The sequence below is a fragment of the Haemorhous mexicanus genome, chromosome 20, assembly GCF_027477595.1.
Source record: "Haemorhous mexicanus isolate bHaeMex1 chromosome 20, bHaeMex1.pri, whole genome shotgun sequence".
In the NCBI taxonomy this organism is placed as follows: Eukaryota; Metazoa; Chordata; class Aves; order Passeriformes; family Fringillidae; genus Haemorhous; species Haemorhous mexicanus.
Genome location: NC_082360.1, coordinates 9,694,134 through 9,707,534, shown reverse-complemented (window position 1 = coordinate 9,707,534; position 13,401 = coordinate 9,694,134). Strand labels below are relative to the sequence as shown.

Here is a 13,401-nt window from a genome sequence, read left to right as displayed (position 1 = left end):
ACCTGCCTTCTTTTCCATAAGTCTTTTATTTCCATTACCTGCCTTCTTTTCCACAAGTCTTTTATTTCCCTTACCTGCCTTCTTTTCCATAAGTCTTTTTTTCCCTTACCTGCCTTCTTTTCCACAAGTCTTTTATTCCCTTACCTGCCTTCTTTTCCATAAGTCTTTTATTCCCCTTACCTGCCTTCTTTTCCATAAGTCTTTTATTCCCTTACCTGCCTTCTTTTCCACAAGTCTTATTTCCCTTGCCTGATTCAGCTGAATTTTCCCCCTGCATACCCAGGGAAAATGCTGCTGGAACAAAGACAGAAAGTTTTTGATGGTGAAAATGGCTCCAGGTTGGGAGTTTCATTCAGGGCTGGAATAAAATCAAGCAGTGCCAGGGGAGGTTTGGGTTGGACACAGGAAGAATTTCTTCACAGAAAGGGTGGTTGGGACTGGAAGGGGATTTAAACCACCAGGGTTTTCCAAGGAAATGCTCCTTTGTTTCTGCTGTGTCAGCTTTAAATACCTGCCATGGGTGTGGTTGGGCTGGATCAGGGTCACTGAAGTCGGGGTTAAATTGAGAATGGGGATGGGATTGGGATGGGGCTGCCTGTGGATGTGACAGCCTGCTCAGAGAGAAAGAAAGCTAAATAAATTTTCCCAGAATCGACCTGAAAAGCTTTAAAGAGCTAAAAATAATCAATGATAACCAAACATTTAAAACAACCTGCAAGTAGTGTTTTTCCAATAATCTGTTTTTCCAGTAAGATTGTTTACAAATGGGTGCCTTGTTAATTAACCCATCAAGTGAAAGGTATTAATTAAATGACCAGTCAAGTCCACCTGTAGCAAGCTAAGCTATAAAAGAAGAGAGGATGAAATAAACAGAATTTTTACCACTTTGCCTTCTGATCCAGCTCTGTGCCACGTCTGACCCAGCAGTAACAGCTGCCCGGGGAGGTGCTGGAGTCTCTGTCCCTGGGGGGCTCTGCTTGGTCACAGGCTGGGCTCACATCTCAGAGCTCTTTTCCAGCCTTGCTGATTCCTAAACCAGCAGGAATTCCCAAGGAAATGCTCCCTTCTTCTGCTGCCTGAGCCTGTTTGTGCTCTGTGTGTGGCTGGTAGCTGCTGCTGGGGACAAGGGCACGGTGACTTTGGGCAGAGCCCATCTCTGCAGAGCATTGCAGGTGGGATGAGGTGCAGGACACCCCCAGGCTCCATGGCTTTGATGTTCAGAGGAGGCTTCCCTGTGATCCTGGCTGGAATAGAGAGCAATCAGCTTTTCCCAGCTGCTTTTCCAGAGTTAATCAGGTTGGGGATGTGGCTGCAGGGCTGCTTTCCTACCCTTGTTTGAATTTCTACAAAAAATGCCATGGTGGAATTCTTACTGTTTGCCAGAATCTTGAGGTCAGCATTTATGGGAGCCTGTGTTACAAAAAATAAAAATTTAAAATGGGAAGGAGTTTAAAGGAAGCTGAAGAGGGGGGAGTTTTTGCCTCTCCACACACTCTTTAATTTGTGTCTTTAATAATACATTCTCTATGCACCAAGGCAGCAAAATACATCAAACAAAGTGACAAAGATGAATCTAGAGTTCTGTACCACACTGAGGTAATTCCAGGTGATCTTTATACAAAAAAATTCCTGCTGCACATCCCCTGAGAATCCTTTCCTGTCTCTGCAGATTTTTTGCCTGATTGGTTATGTCCCCTCAGTCGTGCTCTTCACCTACGTGGTCTCCTTCACCTTCAGAAAGGTCCAGAACACGAAGGAATTCTGGTCATTTATATTTTCAGTGGTGAGTGACTTGGCCTGGAGCTGGGCTGAGTGGGAAGATTGGTGATTTCCAAAGCCACAGCAAAAAATCCCAGTTGTTTTGTGCAGCTGTGTGTCCCTATTGCACAGAAAATGGGAAATGTTTACCAATGTCTCACTCACTGCCATATCCCGAGTGATAAAAGCTTTAAGAAAAATACCTTAAATTAATTAACTTTTGCTTAGAGTGTCTGAAGTGGATGAAAATGGACATTTTTTCCCTTTTCTTCGGTACAGACAGCCCTGCTCTGCACAGTTGTCACTGAGGTGTCCTTTTTCCTGGACCATTACCTGGTAACCACCATCCTGCATTATGTCTTCTCCATCTTCATCCCTATTTATCCCCTTATTGGCTGCCTGATTTGTTTTATAAAGGTGAGGGGACTGCAGGGCTCCTTTGCAGAGCCCTTGGAGGTGGCTGGGTTGGGTGGGTGTCTTTGGGGTGTTCTCTGTACCCACTTAAGGAGAAAAATCACCTTTCTCCTATTAAGCAAAGTGGTTTGGTTTTAAAATGGGGAAAGCAGCCAGTTTTCCATGATATTTTCATGTCTCTGAGAGGAGGGAGCCTACAAGAAAGATGGAGAGGGACTTGAAACCAAGGGTGGAGTGACAGGACAAGGGGGAATGGCTCCAAGCTGACAGAGAGCAGGGTTAGATTGGATTTTGGGAAGGAATCCCTGGCTGGGAGGGTGGGCAGGCCCTGGCACAGGTGCCCAGAGAAGCTGTGGCTGCCCCTGGATCCCTGGCAGTGCCCAAGGCCAGGTTGGACAGGGCTGGGAGCAACAGGGGATGGAATCAGAGGGGTTTTGAGGTCCCAGACCGTCCATGGTTCTGTGATATTCCAAGGAAAAGCAGGTGAGCAAAGGCAGGGATGGGATGAGGGTTCATTGGGTGCCTTGGAAGCAGGAGCAGCCCCAGGCTTTGGATGGAGCTGCTGGATTTTGTTTTCTGGAGAGTCTCTGCAGAGCTCAGGAAGTGCCTGATCACCTGAATGAGGTGGAAATGTGGCAAATGGAGCCTCTGCAGGTGATTCTTCACCTGACCCTTGCTTCTCCCTGAATTGCCAGGTCTCCTGGAAAGGCAAGAGTGAGAGTGGGGGATTCCACGACCCCTGGGACCGGCTGCTGGTGGCAGTTCTGGCTGTGAGCATGGCTTTATTAAAAACCCTCTGGTTTTATAAATAGGCTTCCTATGGTTCCTGCTGGGATCCCCTGCTGCCCATCATCTTTATCAGTAAAGCTTTGCTCTGATGCTGAGCCAGGAGAGCTGCTGTGCCCACCAGCTCAACATCTGCTGCCCCCATGGCTTGATTAACACTGCCAGTGTTAATTCTGATTATTATGGGGATCCCTGCTGGTGGGGCAAGAGCTCCAGAGCAGGGACAGTCCCCTCTCTGCACAGAGACCCCAAATAATTGCTTTTAAATCTCAATCCCCTTTGGTTGTGCCTCCTCAGGCATGCTGAGCAGCATTCAATGATATATTCAATATTCTTGGCAACACCACCACTTGTGTGGTGCTGCAGGGCTGGAGCTTCTTGTCCCTGTCACTGTGGGGGGGTCAGCCCAGGGTGCCCAGGCTGGCTGGTGACCAGGGGGGTCTGTGTCTGCTCAGCCCTACCTGCAGTGTGTGCTCTGGCTGCTCCTGCTGCGCTGCTTCGAGCTGAAGAACGGGGGGAGGACGGTCAGAGAAGATCCCTTCTTCAGGTGAGTCTCCTGAATGGGTTTTATCCAAAACATTGTCCAAAGGAACTGGTTTGGAAGGTGCTGGTGCTGGTTAAACTGGGGTGTGCAGTGGGAGAAATAAAATCTCTCTCACTATCACAGAAATGGGGGGTTTGTTTCCTCACAAGTTACATCACTGCACAACCAGGAATTTTGTAAGGGAAAAAACAAGGGAATTGCCATTCCCAGTGCATGGACACAGAGCTCAGCAGGGAGGTGACACAGGGGCAGTCCCTGAGCTCCTCCTGCTCTGGGTGAGCTGCAGGAATCTGCAAATGCCTTGGAGCATGTCATGGTTTGACCCTGGCACAATGTCAGTGCCCCCATGAAAATACATTCTCCCTGGTGTCTGCTGTGAGATGTGACCAGAAATAGAGCAAAGCTTAGGAATAAAGGAAAAAAAACTTTATTAACCTACAACTATCTGTACAAAGAAACACACAGAACTCAGAATGAAAACCTTCCAAACATTCCTCCTCCCCCACCAAATTTCAAACACATCACAGTGAGACAAAACCTTGGCTTCTCAACTCAGTTACCACCCCTCAGATCACCAGCTCTCAGTGCAGCACCACCTTCAGATAATCAATTCTCAGTTCATCAGGAGGAGAGGAGTCCTGTCACAGACATGTTTTATGAAAAATCCTTTCTTTAGGATTTTTTCTCCTGAGAAGCTGAGAGGCTTCAGGAATAAAATGCAAGCAATGATTTTCTGCTGCTGTGGGATGCACCAGGTGGATCTGGGATTGGTCTCACCTGGTTGTTTCTCATTAATGGCCAATCCCAGTCCAGCTGTCCAGACTGTCTTGGTCAGTCCCAGCCTTTGTTATTCATTCCTTTTCTGTTCTTAGCCAGCCTTCCAATGAAATCCTTTCTTCTATTCTTTTAGTATAGTTTTAATATAATACATATCATAAAATAATAAATCAAACCTTCTGAAACATGGAGTCAGATCCTGGTCTCTTCCTGAGACCCCTGTGAACACCACAGGGTCCCTCCTGTACCATATCACACATCCCAAAAAACTCACAGGACAGAGCACCAAAGCCCTGAGCCAGCCTCAGCTGAGAGCTGAGCAGGGGCCTCGTGCTGCTCCCTCCCTTTTAGGAAATGCTTCACCAAAGCCAAGCCCTGGAAGTTCCCAGATGTGCCTCACGAGGAGAACGAGGACGAGGATGTGAAGGCAGAGAGGCTGAGAGTCAAAGAGATCCTGAGCAGCCCCAGGAGTGAGGAGGTAAAACCCAAACCCCCACATCTGGGGCTCCCCAGAGCTGCTGGGATCTGCAGCCACCTCCCTCTTCCCTGCCAGATGCCAGCCATCCTGGTCAGCAGCCTGCACAAAGAGTTTGATGAAAGGAAGGAGTTTCTTCTGGGGAGAAAAATAAAGAAAGTGGCAACCAAACATGTTTCCCTCTGTGTGAAGAAAGGTTGGAGTTCAGTTGCTTGCTGTTGAGCTGTTTTAGTTACAAAAACAACTCTTGGAGCCATTTCTCTGATCTCGTAGGCAATGTTTGTGTTGTCCCTTTTCAGGAGAAATCTTGGGTTTGTTGGGACCCAACGGAGCTGGGAAAAGCACATTAATTAATATGCTTGTTGGAGAGATTGAGCCAACCAGTGGGCAGGTATGTTCCATGCCACAGTCACACAAAAAATCAACCCACATTTCAATTTTATTGTTGTTATTGCAAGCACTCCTGAGGCCGTTTTGCTAAAACCATGCAAAAAGAGGTTGGAAATTTGTAATATTTTGAATTAAGGTCTGGGCATTTCCCTCCCAGGTTCTGATGGGAGGTGATTCCTTGGGGCTGAGCAGTGAGGATGACTCTGTGAAATTCGTGGGGTACTGTCCCCAGACAAATCCTCTGTGGCCAGACATCACACTGCAGGAGCACTTTGAGATTTATGGTGCCATCAAGGGCATGAGCCAGGCTGATGTGAAAGAGGTCATCAAGCGGTGAGTAGTTAATTACAGAAATCTTTGTGCTTGAGCTGAAGTTCTTTAGCTCTCTTTATCTTCAGCCTTATTGCTGGAGGGGTTTTGGCTTTTTTTTTTTGTGGTTTGTTTTTTCTTTCTCACCTTTCCTAATGCAGTTTTTGTTTCCATTTCAGTTTGGTTTTAAGCTTAGTTGAAATTCTGCAGTTGTGAATTCGTAGATGGGAAGATGAAGGTTCATCCAACAAAATTCACTTGGGATGTTTAATTTTGATATGTCTTTTAAAAATTATTTTTTAAGGTTATTAAATACTAACAGTGACCTCTGTAGAAGATGCAAGGATGGGGAGCCCTGAGCTTGGAGCTGTTTCTGTTGTCACCAAGGCTCCTCCAGGACAGGGGGCTTTGCATGGAAGCTGTAATTCTGCTTTTTGCTCTGCTTTTTTAAAACTTGATTCACAAATATTTGTAACTGAGCTCTTCCAGAGGAGCTGTTTTGCATTCTCTGGTGAGGGGGAAGCCAAACCCTCCCCTCCCAACCTTTCCCACCTGGTCCTTCCCTCCCCAGCATCGCCAGCGTGCTGGATTTAAAGGACCACCTGCAGAAGACAACGAAGAAGTTGGGCATGGGGCTGAAACGCAAGGTGAGGGGGGCTCTGGGGTCCCCCTGGGGGTCCCCAGCACCCTCCCTGTGCTCACCCTGCCCCTCTGCCTTCCCCCAGCTCTGCTTTGCCCTCAGCATGCTGGGCAACCCGCGGGTGACGCTGCTGGACGAGCCCTCCACCGGGATGGACCCCAAAGCCAAGCAGCACATGTGGTGAGTGCTGCCCCTGGCTCGGGGCACCACCCTGCTCTGGGCAGCCTTCCCTGCTCAGTTATCCCTCCCTGGGAGCCACAGGCAGGGACCAGCTCCCTGGGCTGGGTTGGAAGGGTCCGTGAAGATGATCCAGTTCCACCCCCCTGCTGTGGGCAGGGATATCTTCCACTAAAGCAGAATAATTTCTGCTCTATATCCCATCCAGCCCTGCCCTTTGGGAAGGGGAAGCCATTCTCTGTGTCCTGTCCTTCCAGCCCTTGTCCCAAGTGCCCCTCCAGCTCTCCTGGAGCCCCTTTAGGCCCTAGGATGGGCTCTGAGGTCCCACCAGAGCTCCTGTTTGGATTGAACATCCCCAACACTCAGCCTGTGCCCACAGCAGAATTGGAGCATCTCCCTGGCCTCCTCTGGGCTCTCTCCAGCAGCTCCTCCTGTGCTGGGAGCCCCAGGGCTGGACACAGGACTGCAGGTGGGCTCTCACAAGAAGGGGAGCATCAGCCCAATCTGTGTGCCAGCTGCAGAGCAGCTGTGTCCTCTCCCAGAGCACCTTGGGAATCACAGGCTTGAAGGTTGAAAGAAATCCTTAAAAGAATACAAGGATTTGAGCTGTCTCTAGGAAACTCAGGTGTCTGCTGTTGCTGTGGGAGTAGCATTAATCCATAAACAGAGGGTCCATCCCAGCCCCCCTTTCCTGCTGAGGCAGGACTTGCTGTTCCCTGCCAGATGTTTGAGTCCAGGGGTGCTTTGGGTTGTGTTTTGCAGGCGGGCAATCCGAGCAGCCTTTAAGAACAAGGAGAGAGCAGCAATCCTGACCACGCACTACATGGAGGAGGCAGATGCTGTGTGTGACCGTGTGGCCATCCTGGTGTCAGGGCAGCTCAGGTACCCCCAGATCCCCCCCTGGGGCAGCTGTGCTGATATATTCCTCTGAAAATAAAAAATTTGGTATCTTAAATTTGGAACCTTAAATGAATCGTTCACAGCAAAAAGGATCTGTTTGAGGCCAGGCTGTTCTTGGGTACAGCTTGTTGTCACTGACATGTTTTATGAAAAATCCTTTCCTTAGGATCTTTTCTCCTGAGAAGCTGAGAGGCCTCAGGAACAAACTGCAAACAATGATTCTCTGCTGCTGTGGGATGCAACAGGTGGATCTGGGATTGGGCTCATCTGGTTGTTTCTAATTAATGGCCAATCCCAGTCCAGCTGTCCAGACTGTCTTGGTCAGAGACAAACCTTTGTTATTCATTCCTTTTCTATTCTTAGCCAGCCTTCTGATGGAATCCTTTCTTCTATTCATGTAGTATAGTTTTAATATAATATAGATCATAAAATAATAAATCAAACCTTCTGAAACATGGAGTCAGATCCTCGTCTCTTCCCCCATCCTGAGACCCCTGTGAGCACCACCACAACTTGTGTTTTCTCTCTGTAATTTACAGGTGTATAGGCACTGTCCAGCACCTGAAGAGCAAGTTTGGCAGAGGATACTTCTTGGAAATGAAGCTAAGGGAAACAGCAGATGTGCAGCAGGTGGAGTATCTGCAGAGCCAGATTTTGCACATCTTCCCCAACGCCAACCGCCAGGAAAGGTGAGCTTTGACAGACACCCAGCAAACACTGATATTAATCAAACCCTCTGATTTCACAGCAGCTCCTTGGCACTGGGGAAGGAATGTAAATATTTACACACAGCTTTAAAAAAAAAAAAGAGGAATAAAAAAAGGAAGGGATCTGGAAGGCAGCAGAGCCCGGGCTGGCAGGGCGGGGGCCCGGAGCCCACGCAGATGTTTGGCACGGAGGAAGCAAAACTGGATTTCTGCATAGCTGTTGCCTGACAGCTTCCTCCTGAGTCAGGGCCCCTGGGAAAGGGCTGAAACCCGAGTTTCTGACTTTCTGCCCTTACCTGGAAATGCCTGAGGTCTCTGGGGGTCTCAGTTCCAGGGTGGGCTGGCTGCTGTTCCACCAAGGGCACTGCAGGCACGCAGAGCACTGTGATCCTTGAGGGATTGGGATTGAGATCCTTCCTCAGACGTGGGAGATGGGAGGGAGGGAGGGAGGGAGGGAGGGGAGAGTTCCCTGTGCAGGGCAGAGCAGCTCCATGGGCTGCAGGAAGGCTGCCTGATGGAAACTTCCAGGACGTGCTGGGTCCTCCCAGCTCTGCTGAAATCCAAACCCTCAGGGCTCTGGGAGCTCCAGGGAGCAAACCTGCCATGAGTAAGCAGAGGAGAAAAGATTGAATCTGAGTGGAGGAGCATGAGCTTAGAACAGTCTCAGGTGGTCTCAGCTGTGCCATTCACATTCTCTGAAAAAATCCCTTTGCCCAGGATTTTTCTCCTGGGAAGCTGAGAAGCCTCAGAGAAAAGAAAAACAATTCTGATCTCATTTGCTTCTCCTGTGCTGTGCTGATGTGGAATGTGTTTGGGGATTGTTCACCCACAGGTGATTGTTCCATTGCATTCTGCTGGGAGCTGGTTTCACTCTTTGGCCAATCAGGGCCAGGCTGTGTCAGGGCTCTGGAGAGAGTCACCAGTTTGCATTATTATCTTTTTAGCCTTCTGTCTGTATCCTGTCTGTATTCTTTAGTACAGTTTAGTATAGCATTCTTTAATATAACATAGTATTATAAAATAGTAAATCAGCCTTCTGAGCACATGGAGTCAGATCCATCATTCCTCCCTGCCACGGGGGTCCCTGCAAATACAATCCTCAGCTGATGCACCTGGAGCTGCATCACTGCTGTTCTCCTGTGTGATCCTGACACTCAGAATTCCTGCAGTAACCCTCAGGAAAGAGTTCAAATCCATTCCTTGGGAAATTCATGTTTGTACTTGGAGTGATTTTTTTTGATGCTAAATTTGTTTTGCTTCTTTGTTCCAGCTTTGCTTCCATCCTGGCCTATAAAATCCCTAAAGAAGATGTACAGTCACTTTCACATTCTTTTTCCAAGCTGGAGGAAGGTAATGAAGCACTTGCCATACACCACACACACAAATCCTTTTGTCTCCCATAACTGACACTTCTGCCATGTGATGTCACTCCTCCATTTCTGTTCCAAATTTATTTACCTTTATTTTCCTTTACTGATGTTTGTCCCCAACTCTGTTTCTTGGGAAATCAAGAGTAAGTGAAGTAAATCTGCTCTTACTGATTCTTTCACCAGTAAAACACGCCTTCAACATCGAGGACTACAGCTTTTCTCAAGCAACACTGGAACAGGTGTGTTGAGTTCTGGTTTGTGAGTGTAAACCCTGTTTTTGGAGTGTAAACCCTGCCAGGTGAAGGTGTCAGAGGGCAGGGGTGATGGGATGTTTGGTGGTGAGGAAGGGCTGGGATGGAATTCCCAGAGAAGCTGTGGCTGCCTCATCCCTGGGAGTGTCCAAGGCCAGGTTGGAAGGGCTTGGAGCAGCCTGGGGCAGTGGAAGGTGTCCCTGCCCGTGAGAGGGATGGGATGAGATGATCTCTAAGGTCCCTTCCAACCCAGGGCATTCCATGATCCCACAATGATGGACCCTGTGCAGGCAGCTCATCCCCCAAGCTCTGCTCTCAGGCCACTGGTGCTGCTTTGCTGATGCCTGTTGGGGCATTTTTGGGAAACTAAATTCCCTTTTTGCAGAGTGAATCACAGCTGCCAGCTCTCCAGCTCCTCTTTATTCCTGTTTTTCCCTCTAAAAATAAGATGCTAACTGCAGTGACTGGAAGAAAGCAAATGTGTGGCATTAGTGGAAAAGCTGCTCTGATTTATTCCAAGAACAGAGATTTGCTGTTTGTAGCTGGAAGGAGGGTGAAGCTGAGACTTGTAATTGCTTATTGTGGATTAATTACTGCTGACAATTAATGTCCTTCAGTGCTGAACTTCCCTTTCGTTGTGCTCTTGAAGAAAAGAGGTGGGAGGGTAGGAGTAAGGAGAAAAACCTCAAAATACTAAAAATACTAGAAATGTCTTACTCAGAGATGAAGCAATACATTGAATACTCATGAGGATTTTAGCAGGAGTTGTATTTGTGACCAAGGAAGTTCCTACAAGGAGCATGGGGTCTTCTCCATGTTTTCCAGGTGTTTGTGGAGCTGGCTAAAGAGCAGGAGGAGGAGGACAGCAGCTTTGGCACCCTGAACAGCAGCCTGTGGTGGGAGAGGACGCAGGAGGACCGAGTCATTTTCTGAGCTCCTCGTGCTCCTGTCGGTGCCAGCACCAACCCTCCCCCTCCTCCTGGAGCTGGGCTGGGCAAGGACAGCTGGGTTTGGGAGCCCTGAGCCTGTCCCACCATCCTGGCCTTGGAATAACTCCACTGGAGCTGTGAGCACCCCACTGCTCCTCTGGCTGACCCCAAATCCTCCTCCCCTCGCTGCTCCTGGGTTCTGCTGGGCAGGAGGGCTCTGCCACAGCATCTCCTGGAGTTGGTGGCTGGAGCAGGAGCTGCCACCTGTCCTCCCCTGGCTCTGCTGGCAGGAGGTTGGGCTGTCCTTCAGTGTCTGAGCAGAGCCAGCCTCTGCTGGAGCGTCTGCCCCAGGGCTTTGCAGGGTCTGGCTGTGCCCGTCCTGGGCACTCTGCCCATCCTGCTCACCCATCCCTGCCCCTCACCAGCCCAGCCACCCCTGCTTCTGCTTTGAAGATGCACCTGCTGAGAAGAGAGGGGGGGAAACCCTCTGCAGAGTCCCTGTCCCTCTGCAAGGAGGGTCCTGAACTGCACAGCCAGCTCGGCTCAGCCTCCCACCAGCCTGGGAGTGTTCACCTGCAGATCCACCCTGGCACCTGCTGGCACTGCCAGCCCTCTGCCCTGCAGGCTGGCAGCTGGCTGCTGCCCTGAAGTGCCACTGGGGTTTGTCCTGCATGCTGGGGGGCACGGGGGGTGGACAGGGTGGGTGTGGTTGTGCCCTGTCTCCATTCAGAGCAGTCTGATTGTGCCCTGGCTGTGACAACGTGTGTCCTGCCAGCTGCTCTCACACACAGGGCTTTGGAGATGCTTGCATTTTCCTTGCCAGTGCATTCACGAGCTCCAGTGTTCCCCAGTCCCTCGTTGTTGTGGTTGCAGTCAGTAACAGAGGGCCCATTTGGTCACCCCCTTTGTAAAACCCCAAATAAAAGGGTCCCAGTTCACAGCCTCACCCATAAGAAAGGTGCCTTTGGTTTGCATAGAAGCACTAAAAGAGTAGAATATGGGGTCCTTTAGCCCAAGATATGACAGATGTGTGTTGAAAATATATTATTTTTTTGGTTTTTTTCTACACAAAGCTATCATCACTTTTTTTTTTAGTTTTATAAGGGGAAATTAAAGATTGCTCCCAGTTCATTTTGCTCTGCAATGAACAGATACAGAGATGTGTTTCTATTGAGACATTGGCTTCATAAGTCATATCATTTATGTATCTTCACTTTAAAGTTAGAAAAACCTTGGTTTTCCTTGAGAAAACTCAAAAAAAAAAGGGTAAAGTTGGAGTTGTGTGTCCCAGCTGTTTGTAATTATCAGGCAATAATGTGTGTGATATATCTGATATTGGCTTATCAGTGTGTTCAGCCTAAATCTGTTTCCATCAGTTTCTGACACAGGGAAATGTGAACTCCTTATGCAGAATTTTACTTCCTCTTTTGTACCCATAGGTTGCACAGAAATGCACAGCTTTGGGTTTGTAGTTAAAATTTGAGCCCAAGCCCTGCAGAAAGCCCTGAACATCCCAGGGAAGCACAGCCCTGGAAACGAGGGATTAAAAGGACAGGAAAAGAAACAAAAAACCCCAAATTCAGGTCTTGTATTTATTTAGCCCCAGCCCTGCTGCTGGCTGGGAGCTCTGAGCTTTTGCCTTTATTTGGAGCAGTTTGGGATTCAGAATTCTCTTGGCATTTCCCCATGAAGGTGTGCACAAGGGGAGTGCATTTTTCCCAAATCCCACATTTCTTTGGTGTCTTTTTGCCAGTGGTGTTTCAGCCAAGTGTCACCTGCCCATCAATCCAGCACATTTTTGTCACCTGGATTTAGGGAATTGGTGTGACCTGTGAGCAGCCTTGGTGTCTGCCTTGAATTTATGCTTTCACTTGGAGTTAGTAGTCTGTAAAATAGTTCTGTGCTGTCTGTTTCAGATGTTTCCATATTTCCTCTCATTCCAGATGGGAAAACTTTGGATTAGAAGCCAGATGAGCTCAGTTTGGTGCTGTTGTTTATCTTGGAGGAGCCCAGTGGATGGTGGCACTGGCTTTTGTGCAGCTCCAGAGAGGACAGAGAATTTGGCTCATTTAATTAATTCCCTCTTTAGGTGGGACCTGTTTGGCCTGGTGACATCATGTGTTAAAGTGGGGCAAAATGCCACCCCAAAATATCACTGTCCTCATGTCAGAAGTGTTTCAAAGTGTCCTAGGATGTCTGTAATTGCCAGAATAGGGGAAAAACCAGGCAAAATTAGACCAGGGAATGCCCCGGGAAGAGCAGATTTATTCCTGGCATTTGAAGCTCTTTGTTCAGCTGTTATCAGTGCCATTCCAAACCCCATCCAGCCAACACACACCCAGTCTGTGCTCTGGATTTGGGGGGATTTGGGGTAAATCCAGCCAGTTTTGGTCCCCATTCCCAGGTGAGCTGGTTGGAGCTGCCTTGCAGGGTTGTTGTGATGGATCCAAAGCTTGCAGAACCCCTTTGTGCTGTTGTGACAAGGTTGTGTTTTTCTATGGAGAGTTTCAGGTGTCTGGTTTTGTTTGGGTTCCCAAGAAATGTCCTCATTTAAGAGTATCTCTGTTCAGCAAGTGAGATTTCTTGCACAGCCAGCACACAGAGCTCTGGCAGCAGAAGCAGAGGGTGTCAGCCTGAAGGTGACACATTTGGGACACTCCTCCTGCTGCTGGGCCACATGCAGCTCCTTTTACACACTTGCCTTTCTTTCAGCACTTGGCTGCACTTGTAAAGGTGAGGGTTTTCCTTTCCCAGCTGGAAGTACTTCCAAAATAAAGATGGATTGGGTTGTTAAACTCTTGTCTTACTGGTTGTTCTGGATGGTTCTCAAAGCCTGGGCTGATTTTGGGGTGCACCAGAGTTTCAGGTGGTTGGGCTCGGGCACAGCATGGGGGGCTCTGGCTGTGGGCATGGCCAGGCCTCTCAGGCTGCAGTATTTACATCTTTTAAACTGAATTTGGGGGAATTTTGCAGT

The 13,401-nt window shown here is 48.7% G+C and overlaps 1 protein-coding gene across 2 annotated transcripts in view; it reads left to right on the top strand.

Moving 5' to 3' along the window:
- ABCA5 (ATP binding cassette subfamily A member 5) overlaps positions 1–13,222 on the top strand; it is a 55,316-nt gene extending 42,094 nt beyond the window's left edge. For both annotated transcript variants that reach the window (XM_059864110.1, XM_059864111.1), the window contains 15 exons: positions 1,670–1,783; positions 2,038–2,175; positions 2,868–2,942; positions 3,414–3,505; positions 4,631–4,757; positions 4,833–4,950; positions 5,054–5,145; positions 5,302–5,477; positions 6,025–6,100; positions 6,179–6,273; positions 7,033–7,152; positions 7,710–7,859; positions 9,148–9,227; positions 9,431–9,486; positions 10,324–13,222. In XM_059864110.1, the coding sequence (XP_059720093.1) occupies positions 1,670–1,783; positions 2,038–2,175; positions 2,868–2,942; positions 3,414–3,505; positions 4,631–4,757; positions 4,833–4,950; positions 5,054–5,145; positions 5,302–5,477; positions 6,025–6,100; positions 6,179–6,273; positions 7,033–7,152; positions 7,710–7,859; positions 9,148–9,227; positions 9,431–9,486; positions 10,324–10,431 (1,617 nt within the window). In that variant the 3' untranslated portion in view covers positions 10,432–13,222. The remainder of the gene's footprint in view (positions 1–1,669; positions 1,784–2,037; positions 2,176–2,867; positions 2,943–3,413; positions 3,506–4,630; positions 4,758–4,832; positions 4,951–5,053; positions 5,146–5,301; positions 5,478–6,024; positions 6,101–6,178; positions 6,274–7,032; positions 7,153–7,709; positions 7,860–9,147; positions 9,228–9,430; positions 9,487–10,323) is intronic.
- The last annotated feature ends 179 nt before the right edge of the window (positions 13,223–13,401 follow it).